The sequence below is a fragment of the Lissotriton vulgaris genome, unplaced genomic scaffold (genome assembly GCF_964263255.1).
Source record: "Lissotriton vulgaris unplaced genomic scaffold, aLisVul1.2 SCAFFOLD_736, whole genome shotgun sequence".
In the NCBI taxonomy this organism is placed as follows: domain Eukaryota; kingdom Metazoa; phylum Chordata; class Amphibia; order Caudata; family Salamandridae; genus Lissotriton; species Lissotriton vulgaris.
The window spans coordinates 544,824-560,816 of record NW_028243083.1 but is presented as its reverse complement, the minus strand read 5'-3'; the positions used below and the strand labels follow the sequence as shown (position 1 = coordinate 560,816).

Here is a 15,993-nt window from a genome sequence, read left to right as displayed (position 1 = left end):
CAGACTAGCAGTTCTCTTTGCAGAGTAGCACAGCTGTCCTTTCATGTTTTCCACAGGTCCTAAGGCGTCCTGAAGAGTTGGGTCTGAGGGTCCGTTATTTATACCTGGACCCTACTCTAAAGTAGGAGAAGGTAATGGAGATTTTCAACCCCATAAGTGTTTGGAATTTCCTGCCTGCCTTGTCGATGGTCACAAACGACTAGGGTCAAAAAAAGATTTGCGAGTGTGCTGTGCATAGCCTTTGTGCAAGTGTGGTAAGTGACAGCTACTTCCCCACATCAGGTCAGAGGTGGCCCCTCCTACCAGCTACTATTCCCCTTTGTCTCACTGTCTGAGAGCAATACACAAAGACCAACTGTCAGCTATACCTAATCATATGACCCAGGTTACAGGCCCAAGTCGTTGGGACACGAAAATGCCAACTTAATAAAAGGCATTTTTAGAAATGTAACTTAAAATCCAACTTTACCAATAAAGAAGGCTTCAAATTTAGGGCGTGGCTTGGAGAGACATCATGGTGGTTGTCTGTTAGATGAGCTCTGTCCCATCAAGCCCAAAATCCCCCCCAAATCGTTTTTTAACCCCCCTTTGGGCAGACCAGTAGATCCGGCAGACACACACTCGATCCCCAAATTGATGCCAGGGAGGCGGCGCACCGAGCCACAGCACTTCCCGGCCCGACCTCGTGGGCTGCCCGTGGTCGACGGGCCTACATTGCCTCGCGGCTGCCCAGTGGTCGCAAGCGCAAAAGACGGAAGGTGTGGCTCAACTGGTCTGAGCAGAGGCTGAGAAATGCGCTGCACAGCCAGGGCTCCCGTGGCGAGGCCGCATGTGGCACAGTGGTGCGGCACATGCACAACCTGGAATGTCGACGCACCAGCGCTGCGGGCCATCCTAAGTGGAGCTGGGCCCAGCAGCAGCCAACGAAAGCTGCGTGATAGTAGGCAGATCTGCTTTACCTCACTGGCCCTAGCCTTTCACCCCTTGAAGCCCAGGGTGGAGGCCCAATCTCCCCTACTCGGGCGGCACTTGGCCAAGGTGAGGAGGGTTTGCAGTGCCAGGGCCTGCACACTCCCGATCTGTAGTGACGCTTGGGGCTGGATTTTAGCCTGGGAGTGAAGCGGACACCCCGCCCACTTCGCCTACATCTTTGGATCATGGTCCTTTAACCATGAGTGCCCGAGTTGGGGCTTGTTGCCTCCTTGAGGCGCTGACCCGACTGCAGTGAGGTAGGCCCGTAGTGTGGCGCGGATTTCTCCAACTTTTGGGTGCGCTGCTGAACCCCACTCCTCCCGAGGTGCGGGAGGAGCCTGGGGTTGAATCCCGGACTGGGCCTAGGTGGCAGAGACACCTGGAACCTTCCTGGGCAGGGGGATATCTCAGGACCCTAGGCCTGTCTGCCTCCCAAACGTATAACTGAGAGCGTTTGGCAGCACCGGAGTCTACATTAACAGGAGGGCACATGGGTTGACTCTGTAAGCTGGGGATCCAGCGACTAAGGCCCCAGTAGGGAACCCACTTGGTGGTCCATCCCTGGGTTGCAGAGGCGGTCGGGCTAGGCCCAGTGCAGCTTGTGGCCTGGGGTGGGCTGGTTCCATGAGACCTGGCCCCCAGTAGCTTACCCAGATATACTCCTCAAGTTTACCAGAGTGGTGACCGGACCCATCAGGGGACACGCTTGTGGTGCGCGCAGGGAATGGTGACACCTAGCCCATAAGTTGCTCTTCTAATCATCATGATGAAGGATAAGCCCTCCGGCACCACCAAAAAAGCAGAGCACCTTAGATCAGTTTATAGCCACCCCTGGCCGTGCGGTCAGTGCTGAGAGTGGGGCCCCATCATGGACAATGCAGACCTGCGAACCGTGATCTCTCAGGCCCGTGACACACTGGATGCAAAGATCAGTGCAGTGGGCTCATAAATATAATTTTTAAGACAAGACCTCAGGAAAGCGGTTGACAGCATTACTGAAGTCGAGACCAGGGTATCGGATGAGGAAGATATTGTTGCAACTCTACAACAAAAGGTCAACAAACTTACAGTGGTGGTGCAATAACTGGCCTCCTGGGTGGAAGATACGAGGGTTGCTCTCAGCAAAATAACATCCGCCTGATTGGCTTCCTGGAGGAATGCGAAGTCACCTACATTGAACGTTTCACCTACACAATGGCTGAAATCCATCCTGCTAGATGACAACTTATCCCCCTGTTTTGTTGTGGAGTAGGCCCAACGGGCAATGACTGAGGCCCCCCAGGGAAATGCCCCGCCCCTTTATCGCTAAACTATTGAACTTTATGGACCGGGACACCATCCTTGAGTTCTCCAGGGGGGTCACAAAGAGAAACAAGTCTATAACTCGCACACCATCATGCTTTTCCCCAACTATACTCAACTGGTCCAGCAGCAACGCCAGCCCTTACCCGTGGCTAAGCACAAGCTCCGAGAGCTCAACATACAGTACATGTTACTATACCCGGCCCACATGCTAGTCATTTATAAGTCCTAATTACTGTTCTTTGATACTCCTGAGGTGATTTTTGCTTGGTAGACGAGGCTGGCCATCTCAAGCCACACACTCCAACTCTACTGGAATCTAACTCCTCACAAGGTAACCAACGAACGCGTCCGAAAAAGTTCACCTCCATGGCACAGATCACGATCCAATTGGCAACCTCGGGCACAAGGTGAGGAGTCTTGACCACTGGGAAAACGTGGCTGACACCAGCTATGCTTTCCAGATACTGACATTCGCTTGTTCAGAGTACATGGTCCACCCATGGATCACCATCAGGCTTGGAGACTAGTATTAAATCCTCCACCACACCCTTAACAAACATGGTTGAGGACATTAGGAAGTTGGGGAACCATTAGCGGAAACTATCCAGAGTCCCCGTTTGGGGACCCGTAAGAATTACTGCTACGACAGATACTTCACGTTTGAGGAAGTATTGGGGTGCGGGCAAAGAGAATAGGTTTTCTTATATAAATGTTTGCACAGTTCAGGCACAGGCATACATTTAGTCATTCCTCCACATTAGCCTTGCTTCTGGTATCCCCCCTGACACATAGATGGCTGTGCACACCACTAACTCTCCCATGGGTGGACTTAACATCCTGACTTGGAATGTCTGTGGGGTCCCGGATAAAATCAAACTAGGTGCATTCTTGAGACTGGTCATACACCGTACGGTTCCCTACAGGGTGTCCAAAACATGGTCCGATTCCGGTGGACTCTACACCATTGTGACAGGTATGTTATACGTGGAAGCACCGGGTCCCAGCGGGTTCCAAAGTGAGTTCCTATGATCTAATATGTCCCTCCTGGGCACACATCTCTTAAATGTACTCCATGAAGCCCTGGAACAGTGGATTCTTCCCAAGGATTGGAGTCATGCAAAAATTGTGGTGTTCCACAAACCAGGTTGCCCTTTGTAAGGAGCCTTCCCTGTACCGCCCCATTTCTCTTTTAAACTTCAAAGCTAAACTAATGGGCAAAGTACTTGCAGATCACCTCCACACGCACATCAATGAACTTGTCCATCTGGATCAAGCAGGCTTTATGCCTCACAGATCCACTAGAAACAATACAAGGAGAGTCCACAATGCCATTGCGAAGGCCCCAGAACTTAGACGTCCAGCAGCCCTTCTGTTGGCCGATATCGACAAGGCATTTCCTGAGTTGGGACTATGTCTTCCAGATCCTCTGAGCTTCATTTCGGGCAGCTCTTCCTCTCATATACACAACTTCGCCAAACCGATCTCACAACCTCTGTCCAAGTGGTGGGCATATGATCGAGGGGAACTATCAATTCGACAGGGAACAAGACAGGACTGTCCACTTTCCCCGCTGTTATTTGCCTTGGCCATAGAACCCCTGGCAACATGGGGGAGGCGTGACCCCCCTGGAGCGGGGATTCGACTGGTCAATTGAGGCATCAGACATAATTGCACTCTATGCAGATGATGCACTGTTTTTCCTTACAGATCCAGGATTCTCCGGCCCAAGAATCCTACAAATTCTCTGTGTGTTCTGGGAAACATCGGGTCTGGGCTCGAATCTCTCGAAGTCAGTGTTGTTCCCAGTCTGCAGAAACCAGGGAAGAAGAACATGGGCAGCTCAATTTTCCCATGACCCAGAGGGTTTCCAATACCGTGGCATATTGTTCAAGCAAGTCCGCTAATATCCACCCATTGCTCTCCCGTATGCAAGACAAAACGAAGAGGTGGTCTACCTTAAATTTATCCTTGTATGGGTGGTTCACTGGGTGACATAATCCAGGGAACAGTCCTGAAGACCTTCCTACAGCTACAAACGGAGTACCACCTCCACCGCAACCAATTCTACAGATATTTACAGCTTAGGCATGCGTTGAATCCAGTGATCCGTCCTCTGGAGGGGTTGCCGGAATTCCACCAAATGGTAGGGTGCCTGCTAATGGGGGATCTGGGGCACACAAAATCCGGCAAGTCTATCAAACCCTAATCATACACAATCATACAACATTAAACACAACACGTATGGCGTGGGAGGCCGATATCCTGGACCTCACAGATGACGACTAGACGGAGGCCCTAGAAAGTCCCCGGGGTGCAGCTATTGCGACACAATACTGTTGGATTCAATTCAAATATGTGCCTATACCTTATTATACATGATCAAGCCTCTAGTGCATGGGAGTTATACCGTCCCCTATATCTCTGATGCAGTGACGAGGAGGGGACCTGCTTTCACCTGGTATAGGGCTGCAGGTCTCTTCAGGCATATCGGTGAAAGGTTTTCGCTTGCCTAGAAAGGGTCTTATCCTGGTATCTCGCCCAAGTTATATTTACTACACAGTACAGACGGGATCCACTTCAAACAGAACAGCACCTCTTGTTCCTGGGTCTCACACCAGCCAAGAGGCACATTGCCAAATTCTGGAAAAGGACTGCTACACATTCAATTGGGGCTTAGAAGCGCACCATGGACACATGTATGGGGGCAGAGATAGTCGTGTTCAAGACATGAGGTTGCCCACAGAAACATAAAAAGGTTGGGTCCTGCTGGGCAACATAAAGAGGCATTGACCTATCCCCTACACAACCGATAGACCCATCATAAATCAGTAAACATATACACCAGTTTCCGACACTCTTGTGTAACAGTCTTGGCTATATAAGAGAACGTTTACATTCCCTCCTCCCCTCGAGGTTGGGGAGCAAAGTGTACAGTCTGTGCCATAGTTGTTTTGTTTGCCTGCATTTTACAGGCTCATGTTGATGCTTGCTATACTGGTACCTTGTTGTAACAGATTTCTACTTGCCTCTCAGTAATTGGCTCCATCCACTATGTAATACAAACATCCAATAAAATGTGTTACATTTTTTTACATGTGTTTAGACACAAAATTCGACATTCTGACATGCTCCCAATTGCCAACTATCACTTAATAAATGTAATACGTTGACCCAATTTGATCCTATGGGAGAGGTAGGCGTTGCAACAGTGAAAACATGAATTTAAGAGTTTTTCACCAACAAAACATGGAACATTTAAAGTACATGTCCAACGTTTTAAATACACTGCACCCTGCCCTACTGGATGTTTAGGGCCTACCCTATGAGTGGCTTATATGCATTAAAATGGAAGGTTTTATGTCTGGCAAAAGGTTTGCTTTGGCAGGTCAAAATGGCATTTGAAAACTGTGCATACAGACTGCAATGGAAGGCCTTAGACCTGTTTAGATGACTACTTAAGTGGGTGCCACAATAAGTGCTTCAGGCCCACTAGTAGCATTTAATGTACAGCCCTGGGTACATGTGGTACAACTTTACTAGGGATTTACAAGTAAATTAAATATGTCAACTAGGTGTGAGCCAATTTCACCATCCCTGAAGGCGAGAGCACACACACTTTAGCACTGGTTAACAGTGGTAAAGTGCACCAATTCCTAAGGCCAACAAAAACGAGATCAGCAAAATTGGAGTAGTAAAACAAAAAGTTCAGGGTGAGACCACCCTTAAGATGAGATTTGATGGTACACCATAGTTTATTTTTTCATTTGAATCTTTTCACAGGCCTGTCGAAATTGCCCTCAACATGGCTTCGTAGATTAACTGCTCTTCACACCAAGAGCTAGTTTGAGCCCCATTGTTACACTTCCATTCTTTATGGTGGGAGCTCATTTAACTACAAAAGTGGAAAGATCCTGTTAGGTATCTAACAAAACATTCTTAAGTAACAGCTACTAGAGACAGTGTAAGGATATAAGAGAGTAATTTGACATAGTGGATTTGCTGACACTTTTAATCCTGAAGCGGGTATGCCTATGAACTGATCAGCTCTAGCTGCTGACTGTATGGCAGATGTCCTGTCTCCAACACAATAGGGGTTTGACAGCTGGGCTGTCAAACCTAAAATGAGACCCTTTATTTCACAACTTTGTGAATTCATGGGGTGTGCAACTCATGGTAGTTTGTTCATTTTCAATTGGTCAATGCAGTCTAGCCAATCCCATCCACTCTTCAGCAATGACTACTAGGCAGAAAGATCAGGTATCAATAAGAAGTACTTGTGCTTCATAATTATTTAAACAAATTTACAAATACATTTAATGAAAATCAAATTTACCTTCATAACAATCACAATAGTCCTAAATCAAATTGAAAAGATTAAGTAGACATGCATCTTTGCACGTTTGCATCAATAATATTTAACACAATAATTTCATATTGGCTACAACTAATTTTTTTGAAGATTTTGATATAACAATTCGACCAACAGCTACATAAAGTTCACTGTTTAGCATCAACATTGTTAACCACAAACAGGTATTCATCACAGTAACCTATGACCAAGAACAAATTGCAAAAGGAGCTACAGCATTCAATGCAACTGTACAGTAAGGTCTTACTCAAGTAAATGCAGAGCTTTACATACCAACCAAGAACCGGTGATGATAAGAGCACGTTTGTTCAATTCCTGATTCCCTTCATTTTGATATTGCTGGTTCCCCATTCTTTTCTGAAGGAGAGCACTAAAAAACAAAAGATTCCAAAGAGATATATTTGTCATTGGTGTTAATTTTAAATCTATTAACTTTGCATCACATGCTACTGTGGGAACAGTAACAATGTACCATAGAGCTGTTCAGAAATCCTCTAAACAGTAGGTGTCATGCTCTACCAATACCCCTTGGGATTTCATTTTGCAATTCACACTTCAAGATTTACAGACCATTCTGAGGTATTCCTATATATTTTCCATGGTTCTGTTCCCAAAGGACAGCTATCTAAATGACACCAAAAATGCATACCATAAAGTGTCTCATCATCAAATACAGTTCAACCTCTAAATTAATATTCAGAAATGCAGTTTATTCATTTTACTAACACATTCCTCGGGTAGCTTTTCTAGAGCGGGAATCTTACATTGGACATAATTGTTTGTACTTAAATGGCACTTTATGCTGATCACATCCACTTTGTGTTCCAAATAGAGGTTGATACCTCTACTCTATCCCAACCATAACTATCTCCTGGGTCTGAGCTTGTTTGCACAAACATGAACGGATGTCATGCATGTTGTGACATGCATGCAAATACACACTACTTAAATATAGGAGGCCACTTGCATTTCTATTGTTTGCTGACTCGCAGACATGCCCCTTTGCCATCCAGAACTGAGAGATCGAGAGCTTGGAGAAGCTCTGGCATAGATACTCATTAGTAGAGCTTGTCACCTGTTCTTTGAATAACAAAATACGGATTCTCGCTCCAATACCCACTTACAATATTTAAAATTTAGAAATAATTCTTTTAGCAGGATGGAAACTAGGTGGGCCATAGCACATCATCTATGCAGAAGTGAACAGATAAGTAATGCTATGGTTTCTACAAATTCTTCCAGACCTACTGTGGTCAAAAATTGACATACCATTCACAAGAGGATACAATAAGCCTTAAGGAAAGCACCAGTGATAATGTTAAGCAAGAGCATAAACCACACATGTATACAACCTGTGTCACTTGGTGTGAAACAATTACAGAGGCTATTTGTTTCCAGATATTCGTACATAACAAAAGGAGTTCACAGACTATCAACTTCTATGCAACTGTCTCACTAAATGAAAAAACAATGCAGTATATGAGTCGCCATACTTTACACATGGCATGTTCTGATACAAAATCTCATTTCATACAAAAATCAGTCACTTATTTGTAACAATAATATGTAGATTATATTATGGAGGCTAACAATTTAAATTAGTGACAATTATTAACTACAATATTTATCACAAGCGATTACCCCATGTAAAAATACTGACTGAGAAATAAAGAAAGGTTTTATAGTTACAACGTTGCAAACATAATTGATGCAAATTGAAAATATTCAAAAAAGTTTGTACATCAGTACATTTTTTAAAAATTTGTTTTTATTCAGCTATCTCACAGTATAAAATACCACAGTATGGCACGTATAGTAATAGCACAAAAATGAGGACCATATAACTCAATACAGCCAACATTTTTTAAAAACATTCTCTTCATTAAACAACTGCTTAGTACACCATTGCATTAATACCGAGACAGAATGCCCCCTGGCAATAGTGAGCAGGAAAGAGTCATACAGAATTTAAAGTAGCTTATCGCTGCAGCACCGATTTCCAATCCCTTTCTGTTCCAGCATCTATCCGGTCCTACATAATTAATTCCTATATTTCTCCCATGGGTTCCAAATCTTCTTCCTTTTTTTGGGGCACGCTCTACTCTGATAGACCACTTTCTCCTCCTGCTGGCAACAATCTAGGCCATGCTCCCAGTCCATAATATTTGGGGGAGTGGCAATCCCACACATTCTCGTAATGTTCCTCTTTGCCACCCCTGAGGCCAGCATGAGCCAAGATGTAATGTGCCTGGGCCAGTTTACTTCCCCTGTCACTTCCAGTAGGTGCCACCATACTTCCACCAAAACCTGAAGCCCCACTACATTGGTCATGACTGGGTCACCCCAGTCCAGTAGTGTTGAAATTTGGGGCCGGCCTAGATAGTATGAAAAAGGAGCCCACCTACCAACAACGCCTAGAGCATTGGTCAGAGTCGACCCAATCTGTGTTGGTCCGGTATGTGACATCTCAAGGCACCTTAACTGCAGGTAGCAGAATCGTGCCTTATCGATCATCTGATATTCGGTTTGTAAATCCTTGAAATTGATCATGGCCCTATTTTGCAAAATATCTCTATTGCAATGAGGCTCCACCCATCAAAGCCCTAGAGGTGCCCCACCTCGCTCAACAGGTCGCATTCCCAGAGCGGGGTTTGGTTGGTCAATTTGGCCTCCCACCACAGTAGTTTTGTGGCTGCTTGCCAGGCATGTACCACCGTCTGCGTGTGCGTTGGGAGAGATTTCTTGCAGCTCCTGCGATATAGTGCGGCAGGGTAGCCACCATTTCCAATGGAATAGCGGTCTATCTGATATGCTGGTTCGGTGTGTGATGTAAAGACCCAGTCATTTATAGTAATGAGCTGGGATGCCAGATAGTAACTCCTGATATCAGGAACCACCAGCCCACCTTCATAGACCCCTCGTTGAAATGTATGCAACACTATGCACGGACTACCTCCCTCCCACAACACGCCGCAAAACTCTCCCTCAATCGCCCAAAAAACGCATTTGGGACCTGATACATAGTATTTTGTAGCACAGGCAAGGGAGGGCTATCATCTTGAACAAGTCTGCCCAACTCATTTGAAAGACTGGGAGCCATCGCCAATAGGCCACATCCTCCCACAATCTCACCAGTTGTGGTTGCAGATTCAAGGCCATGAAATCCTCCTCAGACTTGGTGATCCAAATACTCAAATATTTTCATTCCTATCACTGTACCAGCACGAACGGACATGAGAGGGGGATCAAGCCGGCCAAAGGAAACACCAGAGACTTGTCCCACTTTATCTGGTACCCTGAAAAACTTCCAAAAAGTTGAAATATATTAATGGAGTCTGAAACATCTGCGTACAGAGAGATACTCTCCTTCAAGCTGCCCCAACATCAATACCATGGACTAGAGAGTCCCTACGCACAATACAGCTAACATTATGCCATAAGCATACAGAATAGTTTAACAATGCAGTGGGCCTCTGGCAGTCTTGGGGAACTTCAACCATGTGCAATACAACTACAGCTGGCAGAGCGCAGGAGCATAATAGTGAGAGAACAGGGTTCTGTGACAGGATCATAAGCAAACAATGTTCAATTTGATTTAATAAACCATCAAAACAATGCTACAACTAATAGCAGTGGCAGCAGCTGACCAGTGAGTGTTCGTCCTCCCAGGGCAGTGGTACGTAAAAGGAAGGGAGGATAGGTTTGGGGTCCCAGGTGATCTCGAGCATCAGCCTCAAAGGGGGGGACCCCTGGGTAAAGGGGAACCAGATGGTGAAGGAGGTGCAGAGCCCAATCCGCCTAAAATAGATTCACGCAACTGAGACACAGCCGCTGCAGCAGTTGCAGAGATAAACCCATTCCCAAGCAGACTGCACCTATGGGCATACAATTATACTCAATCACTCCTCCCACCCTCCCTTATCCATGCCCTGAAGAAGTCCCAACATGAAACAGTTGATTTATGTTAAATGATCAGAGAATTGTACTATATAGGACATTTCGTACCAAACATCACAAGAATGATTACAATTGTTCGCCTTTTAAGAAATACATAATTATTGAAAATATATTGAGGCATGCTATGCTATAATAGAGTACAGACAATGAATTTAGAAATAGGGATTTGTGAAAGAAGGATTCAATTTGGGCTGTCTTTGATGATCTTTGTTCGTATCACTGGACTTTTTAGGTTTTTTTGGGGGTGGCTCATAACAAATATTTCTCTATTTGCTCACTCAACTTCAATAAACAAGATTTGTGGCGTATTTAGGCCCCTCTGATGATTTTGTGCCAAGATACTATGCGTAACAAACAAAAAACATTCTCCTAGTTTAGGTAGCATGATAAAACAGCCTGCAAAATACAGTCATGTAAAAACCGATTCAAATACAGCCAATAGAAATCATGACCTTATATAAATATCTCCCTACTAAATGTTTGACCTGTACCTAATCTCACTATCAAGCACTGCCCCAAAAAAAACAACTAAGAATTGAGTTAGAATTCTAAACTAACCATGTCCCAACATATGTAAAGATGCAGGTTTGTTTAAATTTGGTTAGAAAATTGAGGAGTAACATTTAGAGAGATATTTATGCAAGGTTAAGTTCAAGCTCTTAGCAGTCTATATTTTTGAAGTTATATTGAGCATATCCTCAACCACTGCCTCAGTGCTGCATAGGATGGTTAGGTTTGATTTCTTAGAATGTTTTTCTTCCTTAAAAGGCATTTATTGATACTGAATGAACATGTGAGAGTTTGACTGCTGATAGGCATATAACTGTTTTTTCTCATCTTATTGGTGATTTTAGATTTATTATCATTTGAATTTAGAATTATAATCTTCAAATATGAATGGTGGAATGACATTTAGTTACAGGGAATGGGAATCAATAGCCATGTTCTAACCATGTTCAACGGATGCGATCCAGTGCATCCACTTTTGAGAAAGGTAAGAATGTCCCATCCAATAGCAGGAAAAGGAGGAGAAATGGGGATAGCAGAAAAAAGCAGCAGCAATCAGTAAGTCTGGACTGTTAAAAACAGTATTTCTGGCTGCCTTAATTGACTTAAGATGCTACACAAACCTATAGTTGCTTTGGCTTGGGAAAAAATCCTTTGATCAGGTGGAATGACTGTATTTAGGGGAAGGGACACCAATTCATGCAATGGTTACAAGCAACTGACATTTCTCAGGTCCATTTGAAATCTCTTGGGGAACTCGATAATGATGCTCTATTCCTCCAATATTCTATGCTCATTATAGTGAGGCATTTCTGGTGTCACTTCCAAGCTCGCTCTCATCCATTCTGCTCTCAGAGCAACTTAAAGTTCTTAGCTATGGGGACGGTGTGCTGGGTACAACTACTGATGCTACCCAAGCTAGCTCAGCTACAGATGCTAGCTCGTGTGTTTGGCTTCCAAGCGGAAAAAGAAGCAGATTCTACGGAAATGTTTTCAAAATTCAAGAGTCGTATGATAACTCAAATATTTGCAACACTTAAAGAAGCCATATGTTGATTGGAAGGATTAATCAAGCGGACTTTCCTACTGTAGATGCTTTATATCTTCCAGGCTCTCCAGATGTATGTTTGCCAGACTTTCTTTAAAAGAGTTGACACTGTCATTACATTTTTTATTTGGTCTTACAAGGTGGCTTGTGGTGATCTTTGCTTTTTAGGTCTGGCTTGACAGCGAAATAATTGCCAGTCCTTATGTGATGAGTAGAAAAAGAGCTTCTAGAAGTACTACTGAAAAAAGGGTTTGGCTCTATCCAGATGTTGATTGTCCTGTGTACATCACTTGATTAGGAAAAACTAGTGTGTCTCCTCTTAAAGAGTACTTGTATTTTGATCTTATTGGCTGGAGGAGGGTTCCGCACAACTAATAGGTCTATCACATTCCAAAGCAATGGTGTGGTGGTGTTCAAGTGGGGAACTCTTCATTATGTTGCAATAGTAGAGGCTGCACTCCTGTTGATTTTCCCTAACTGGATGAAGCACTGCAAAGAGTCTATGTCTATCAGTGCAAGCATTTTAAATCAAAAGACACACAGTTGGACGGAATGCATAACAAATCAAAACATTCACCCCCAGTCAAGAGATCTGGGTTAAATCCATCATTCTTTTGCTCACCATGCCACCCCAGTTTAGACCTGGCCATATGCAAATCAGTCTTGACCCTGTGCCTTATGGGAACAGTCCAGCCCAAACTGCCAAGCCATGTCCACCCAGGACCAGAAACCAGCATCCTAGGACCGGTTTTCAGGGTTTCACCCCTCTTCAGGCAGGCAAAGTGGTATGAGTGCAGGGAAAGCATTGTGTTTGCAGGGACAGTAGTGCGAGTGCAAGGGAGAACAGTGGGACTACAGGAGATAGAGGAGTACAGGGTAAGCAGTTTGTGAATGGGACAGTGAAAGGGGAGTGGGACGACAGTGTAGGGAAGCAGTAATAGTATAGTACGAAAGTGGGGGGTGAGAAGTACAAGTGTGTTTGGGGGAATTGGTATGTGACCAGTCTGAGCGCAGCCCGAGCAGTGTATGGGTGCAAGGTGAGTGGTATGGGAGTAGAGGGTGAATGTAATGTGAGAGGCGAGTGCATGAGCAGAGCAAGCAGTGAATGAGTAGCGTGTGAACAGTATGTGCAGGGTTAGCTTAGAGACTGCTGTTTTAGTGGTCTATGAGTGCATGGAAAGAGCAGTGTATTATTACAGATTGAGCGGTGGATGACTGTGTGTGAGAGAGAGACGGACAGACTACAGGAAAGTGCAGGGTAAACAGTGTAGGAGTGCTGAGTGTACAGTTCGTAGGTGCTGTTTAAGAGGTGTGAGTGCAGAGCTAGTGGTGTGTCTGCATGACTTTAGGATGAAAGATGTGCCCATGTTAATGCAGCAAGCTTTTAAGTACGCAGAGTGCAGCAAATTAAAGCTAGACCAATTGGCTATACCAGTGCTTGTTACAACTGCAACAAGTTAATTTTCTGGCACATTAATGGTCCTCCCTGATATCACGATTACATTAATACAACTGTGCCTACAGTCCTACATTTATTGATGTTTATTTCAATTCTTTTTAGAGTCTCTTTCTACTTTTCTTTAGGAAGCTGGCTGTTTATCTTTATCAATAGTCTGGTATACCTTGTAAAGAGTCAAGGGGTTCCTTTATAAGTGGAAGGGGCTTGCTCTAGCAATCCCACGGTGCTCCATTAGGGGTAGTGTGATCATGCAGCCTTAGGCTTAACCAAGACGAGTGCAACACATTTGCAAATTCACACTATGATCAATAAATGACACGACTCAAGAAGAAGATACACACCAATTATAAAAATAGCAAGTATCTTTATACTTCTGAGTTTTGCTATGTTATCTTATGAAAGGAATAACAAGTTCAGCAACAGGTTTAGTACAACAATTTACAAGACCAAGTGGTGGGCAAAGTCCAAGGCAGCACCAGCAGGACACCACAAACAGAATGAGGGCAGCCGCGTGAGGGTGCAAAACAGCATTGGGAGCCCACTAGATTTCCATGGAAATCAGTCCCTGTTAAAGGAGGCTGCAGGCTCTGGCTGGAAGGTCAGTAGGGGTGAACCAACGGGGGGAAGAATTGCGTTGCATACGGACAAAGGGACACCCAGGGTCCTCTTCTCCATGGCCCAGGGGCAATGGATTCAGAGGTGTCTTTAACAGTCAGGTTTTCTTACCAGGAGTAGTAGAGGAAGCATCCTTGCAAAAGATGCAGGTGATGTCAGGAAGTCCATGAGGGGTGAAACCACGACAGACTCTAGCTCTGGAGGGATAGGGGACATTGTTGACACCGGTGGCCCACTTAAACTCAGGCCAGAGGCTACGGATGCAGTGGTTGCTACAGGTATCAGGTTTTGGTAGTTCCGCAGGCCTCCAAGTCTTTTCTTTTGAAGTCTCTACAGGGTGCGGGGAACAGTTCTGCTGTTCTTCAGAAGGTCTTGGTCTTTATCAAAGGCAGGCAGTCCTTCCAGGTTTTGGAGGCACACAGCTGCAGGATGAGTCGTCTTTGGTGCTGGTTCAGCAGAGAACAGCAGCAGAACAGTGGGAAAGAAGGGCTGGGGCCAAGTCAGGTGTGCTCTTCAGTCTTCTGCTTATGCGGCTCTTGTAAGTCATCAAAATCTGCTTCTCTGGTGCCAGGGGAACATTAAATACTGAATTTAGGGGAGTGTAGGGTAGTAGCCAATGGGCTACTGACCCTTAGGGTCACTACACTCCCTATATGACCACATCCTGTGGGAAGTGGGCAGAACAATGTCCCAGAATTTCTAGGTGTGCCTTCACAAATATTGCTACTTCTGAAAAGGCGAGTCCACCTCACAGTTGCCCACTTTAGGAGGGTACTTGCCTGGAGGTGGCCTATCTGACTAGCTAATTTTCCTGCCTGCCTAGGTGCAAAGGGGGCCCTGAACAAAGGGAGGCAGCTTCCTCTTCTGAGGGGAGCCACATTCACATTCCAAAGACGGCAGTAGCTCTTTGAAGCTTGCCAGCCCAGACAGGCTAATCAGGAGGTCATCCTGTGGGAGGGGGTGTTACAAAGGAGAGCAAAACGCTCTTACCCAGGGAGGTCAGGAAAGCATCGCGGGTGGCAAGCTGGCAGAAACAAGTCACAAGGACACCAGAGACAACGTTTTCAGGGGCACCTCTACGCTGCCCTCTGTGAACATATATTCTTAAATACAACACTGATATCAGTGTGGGTTTACCTAAAGGGGATGTTTGATACCAATCTTCCTTATTTTCAGTGAGGCCCTCATGTAGCTGGGGAACTCGTTTTCACATTGTCCAGCTCATCTTAAGATGGCTTCACCTGTCACTTGTACTGGCAGTAATAGGAATGGGCAGCACAGTGGTATATCTGCTCAGGCAGGTAGGCCCTCGCATGTAATATTTAGCACCCTGCCTTACGGCTGTTAGGCCTGCTGTAGGAGTGATATACAAATATTACATGCAGTGGCAGGTGACAAGACACACAGGGATGTGCGACATGTTGTGTTTTCACTTTGTCTCCAACAAGACACGCAGCTGCAATGGCAGTCTAGCATGTGATTGGTGAGGCGTCCCATAGGGTGGCACAATTTGTGCTGCAGCCCTTAGGGGCCCTCTATAGTACCTCAGGTCCTAGGTAAAAAAAGGTACCATTTACTAGGGAGTTACAGAGGGTGCTAAAGGTTTTCCCAATTGGGGGAACAATTGCACTTTTGTAGGAAAGGGCTCTGGCACTGGGGACCTGGTTAGAAGGAACCCAGTGTATTTTGAGCCAAAATAGCATCATTTACCTGGCAAAGAGCAGAGGAGACCATGTCAAAAAGGGGCACTTTCCTACATTA

At 45.1% G+C, this 15,993-nt stretch overlaps 1 protein-coding gene across 2 annotated transcripts in view; it reads right to left on the bottom strand.

Moving 5' to 3' along the window:
- The window catches only part of LOC147668707 (phospholipid-transporting ATPase IC-like), a 515,423-nt gene that overhangs the window by 87,366 nt on the left and 412,064 nt on the right, over window positions 1-15,993 (bottom strand). For both annotated transcript variants that reach the window (XM_086948491.1, XM_086948490.1), the window contains exon 21: window positions 6,920-7,016. In XM_086948491.1, the coding sequence (XP_086804617.1) occupies window positions 6,920-7,016 (97 nt within the window). The remainder of the gene's footprint in view (window positions 1-6,919; window positions 7,017-15,993) is intronic.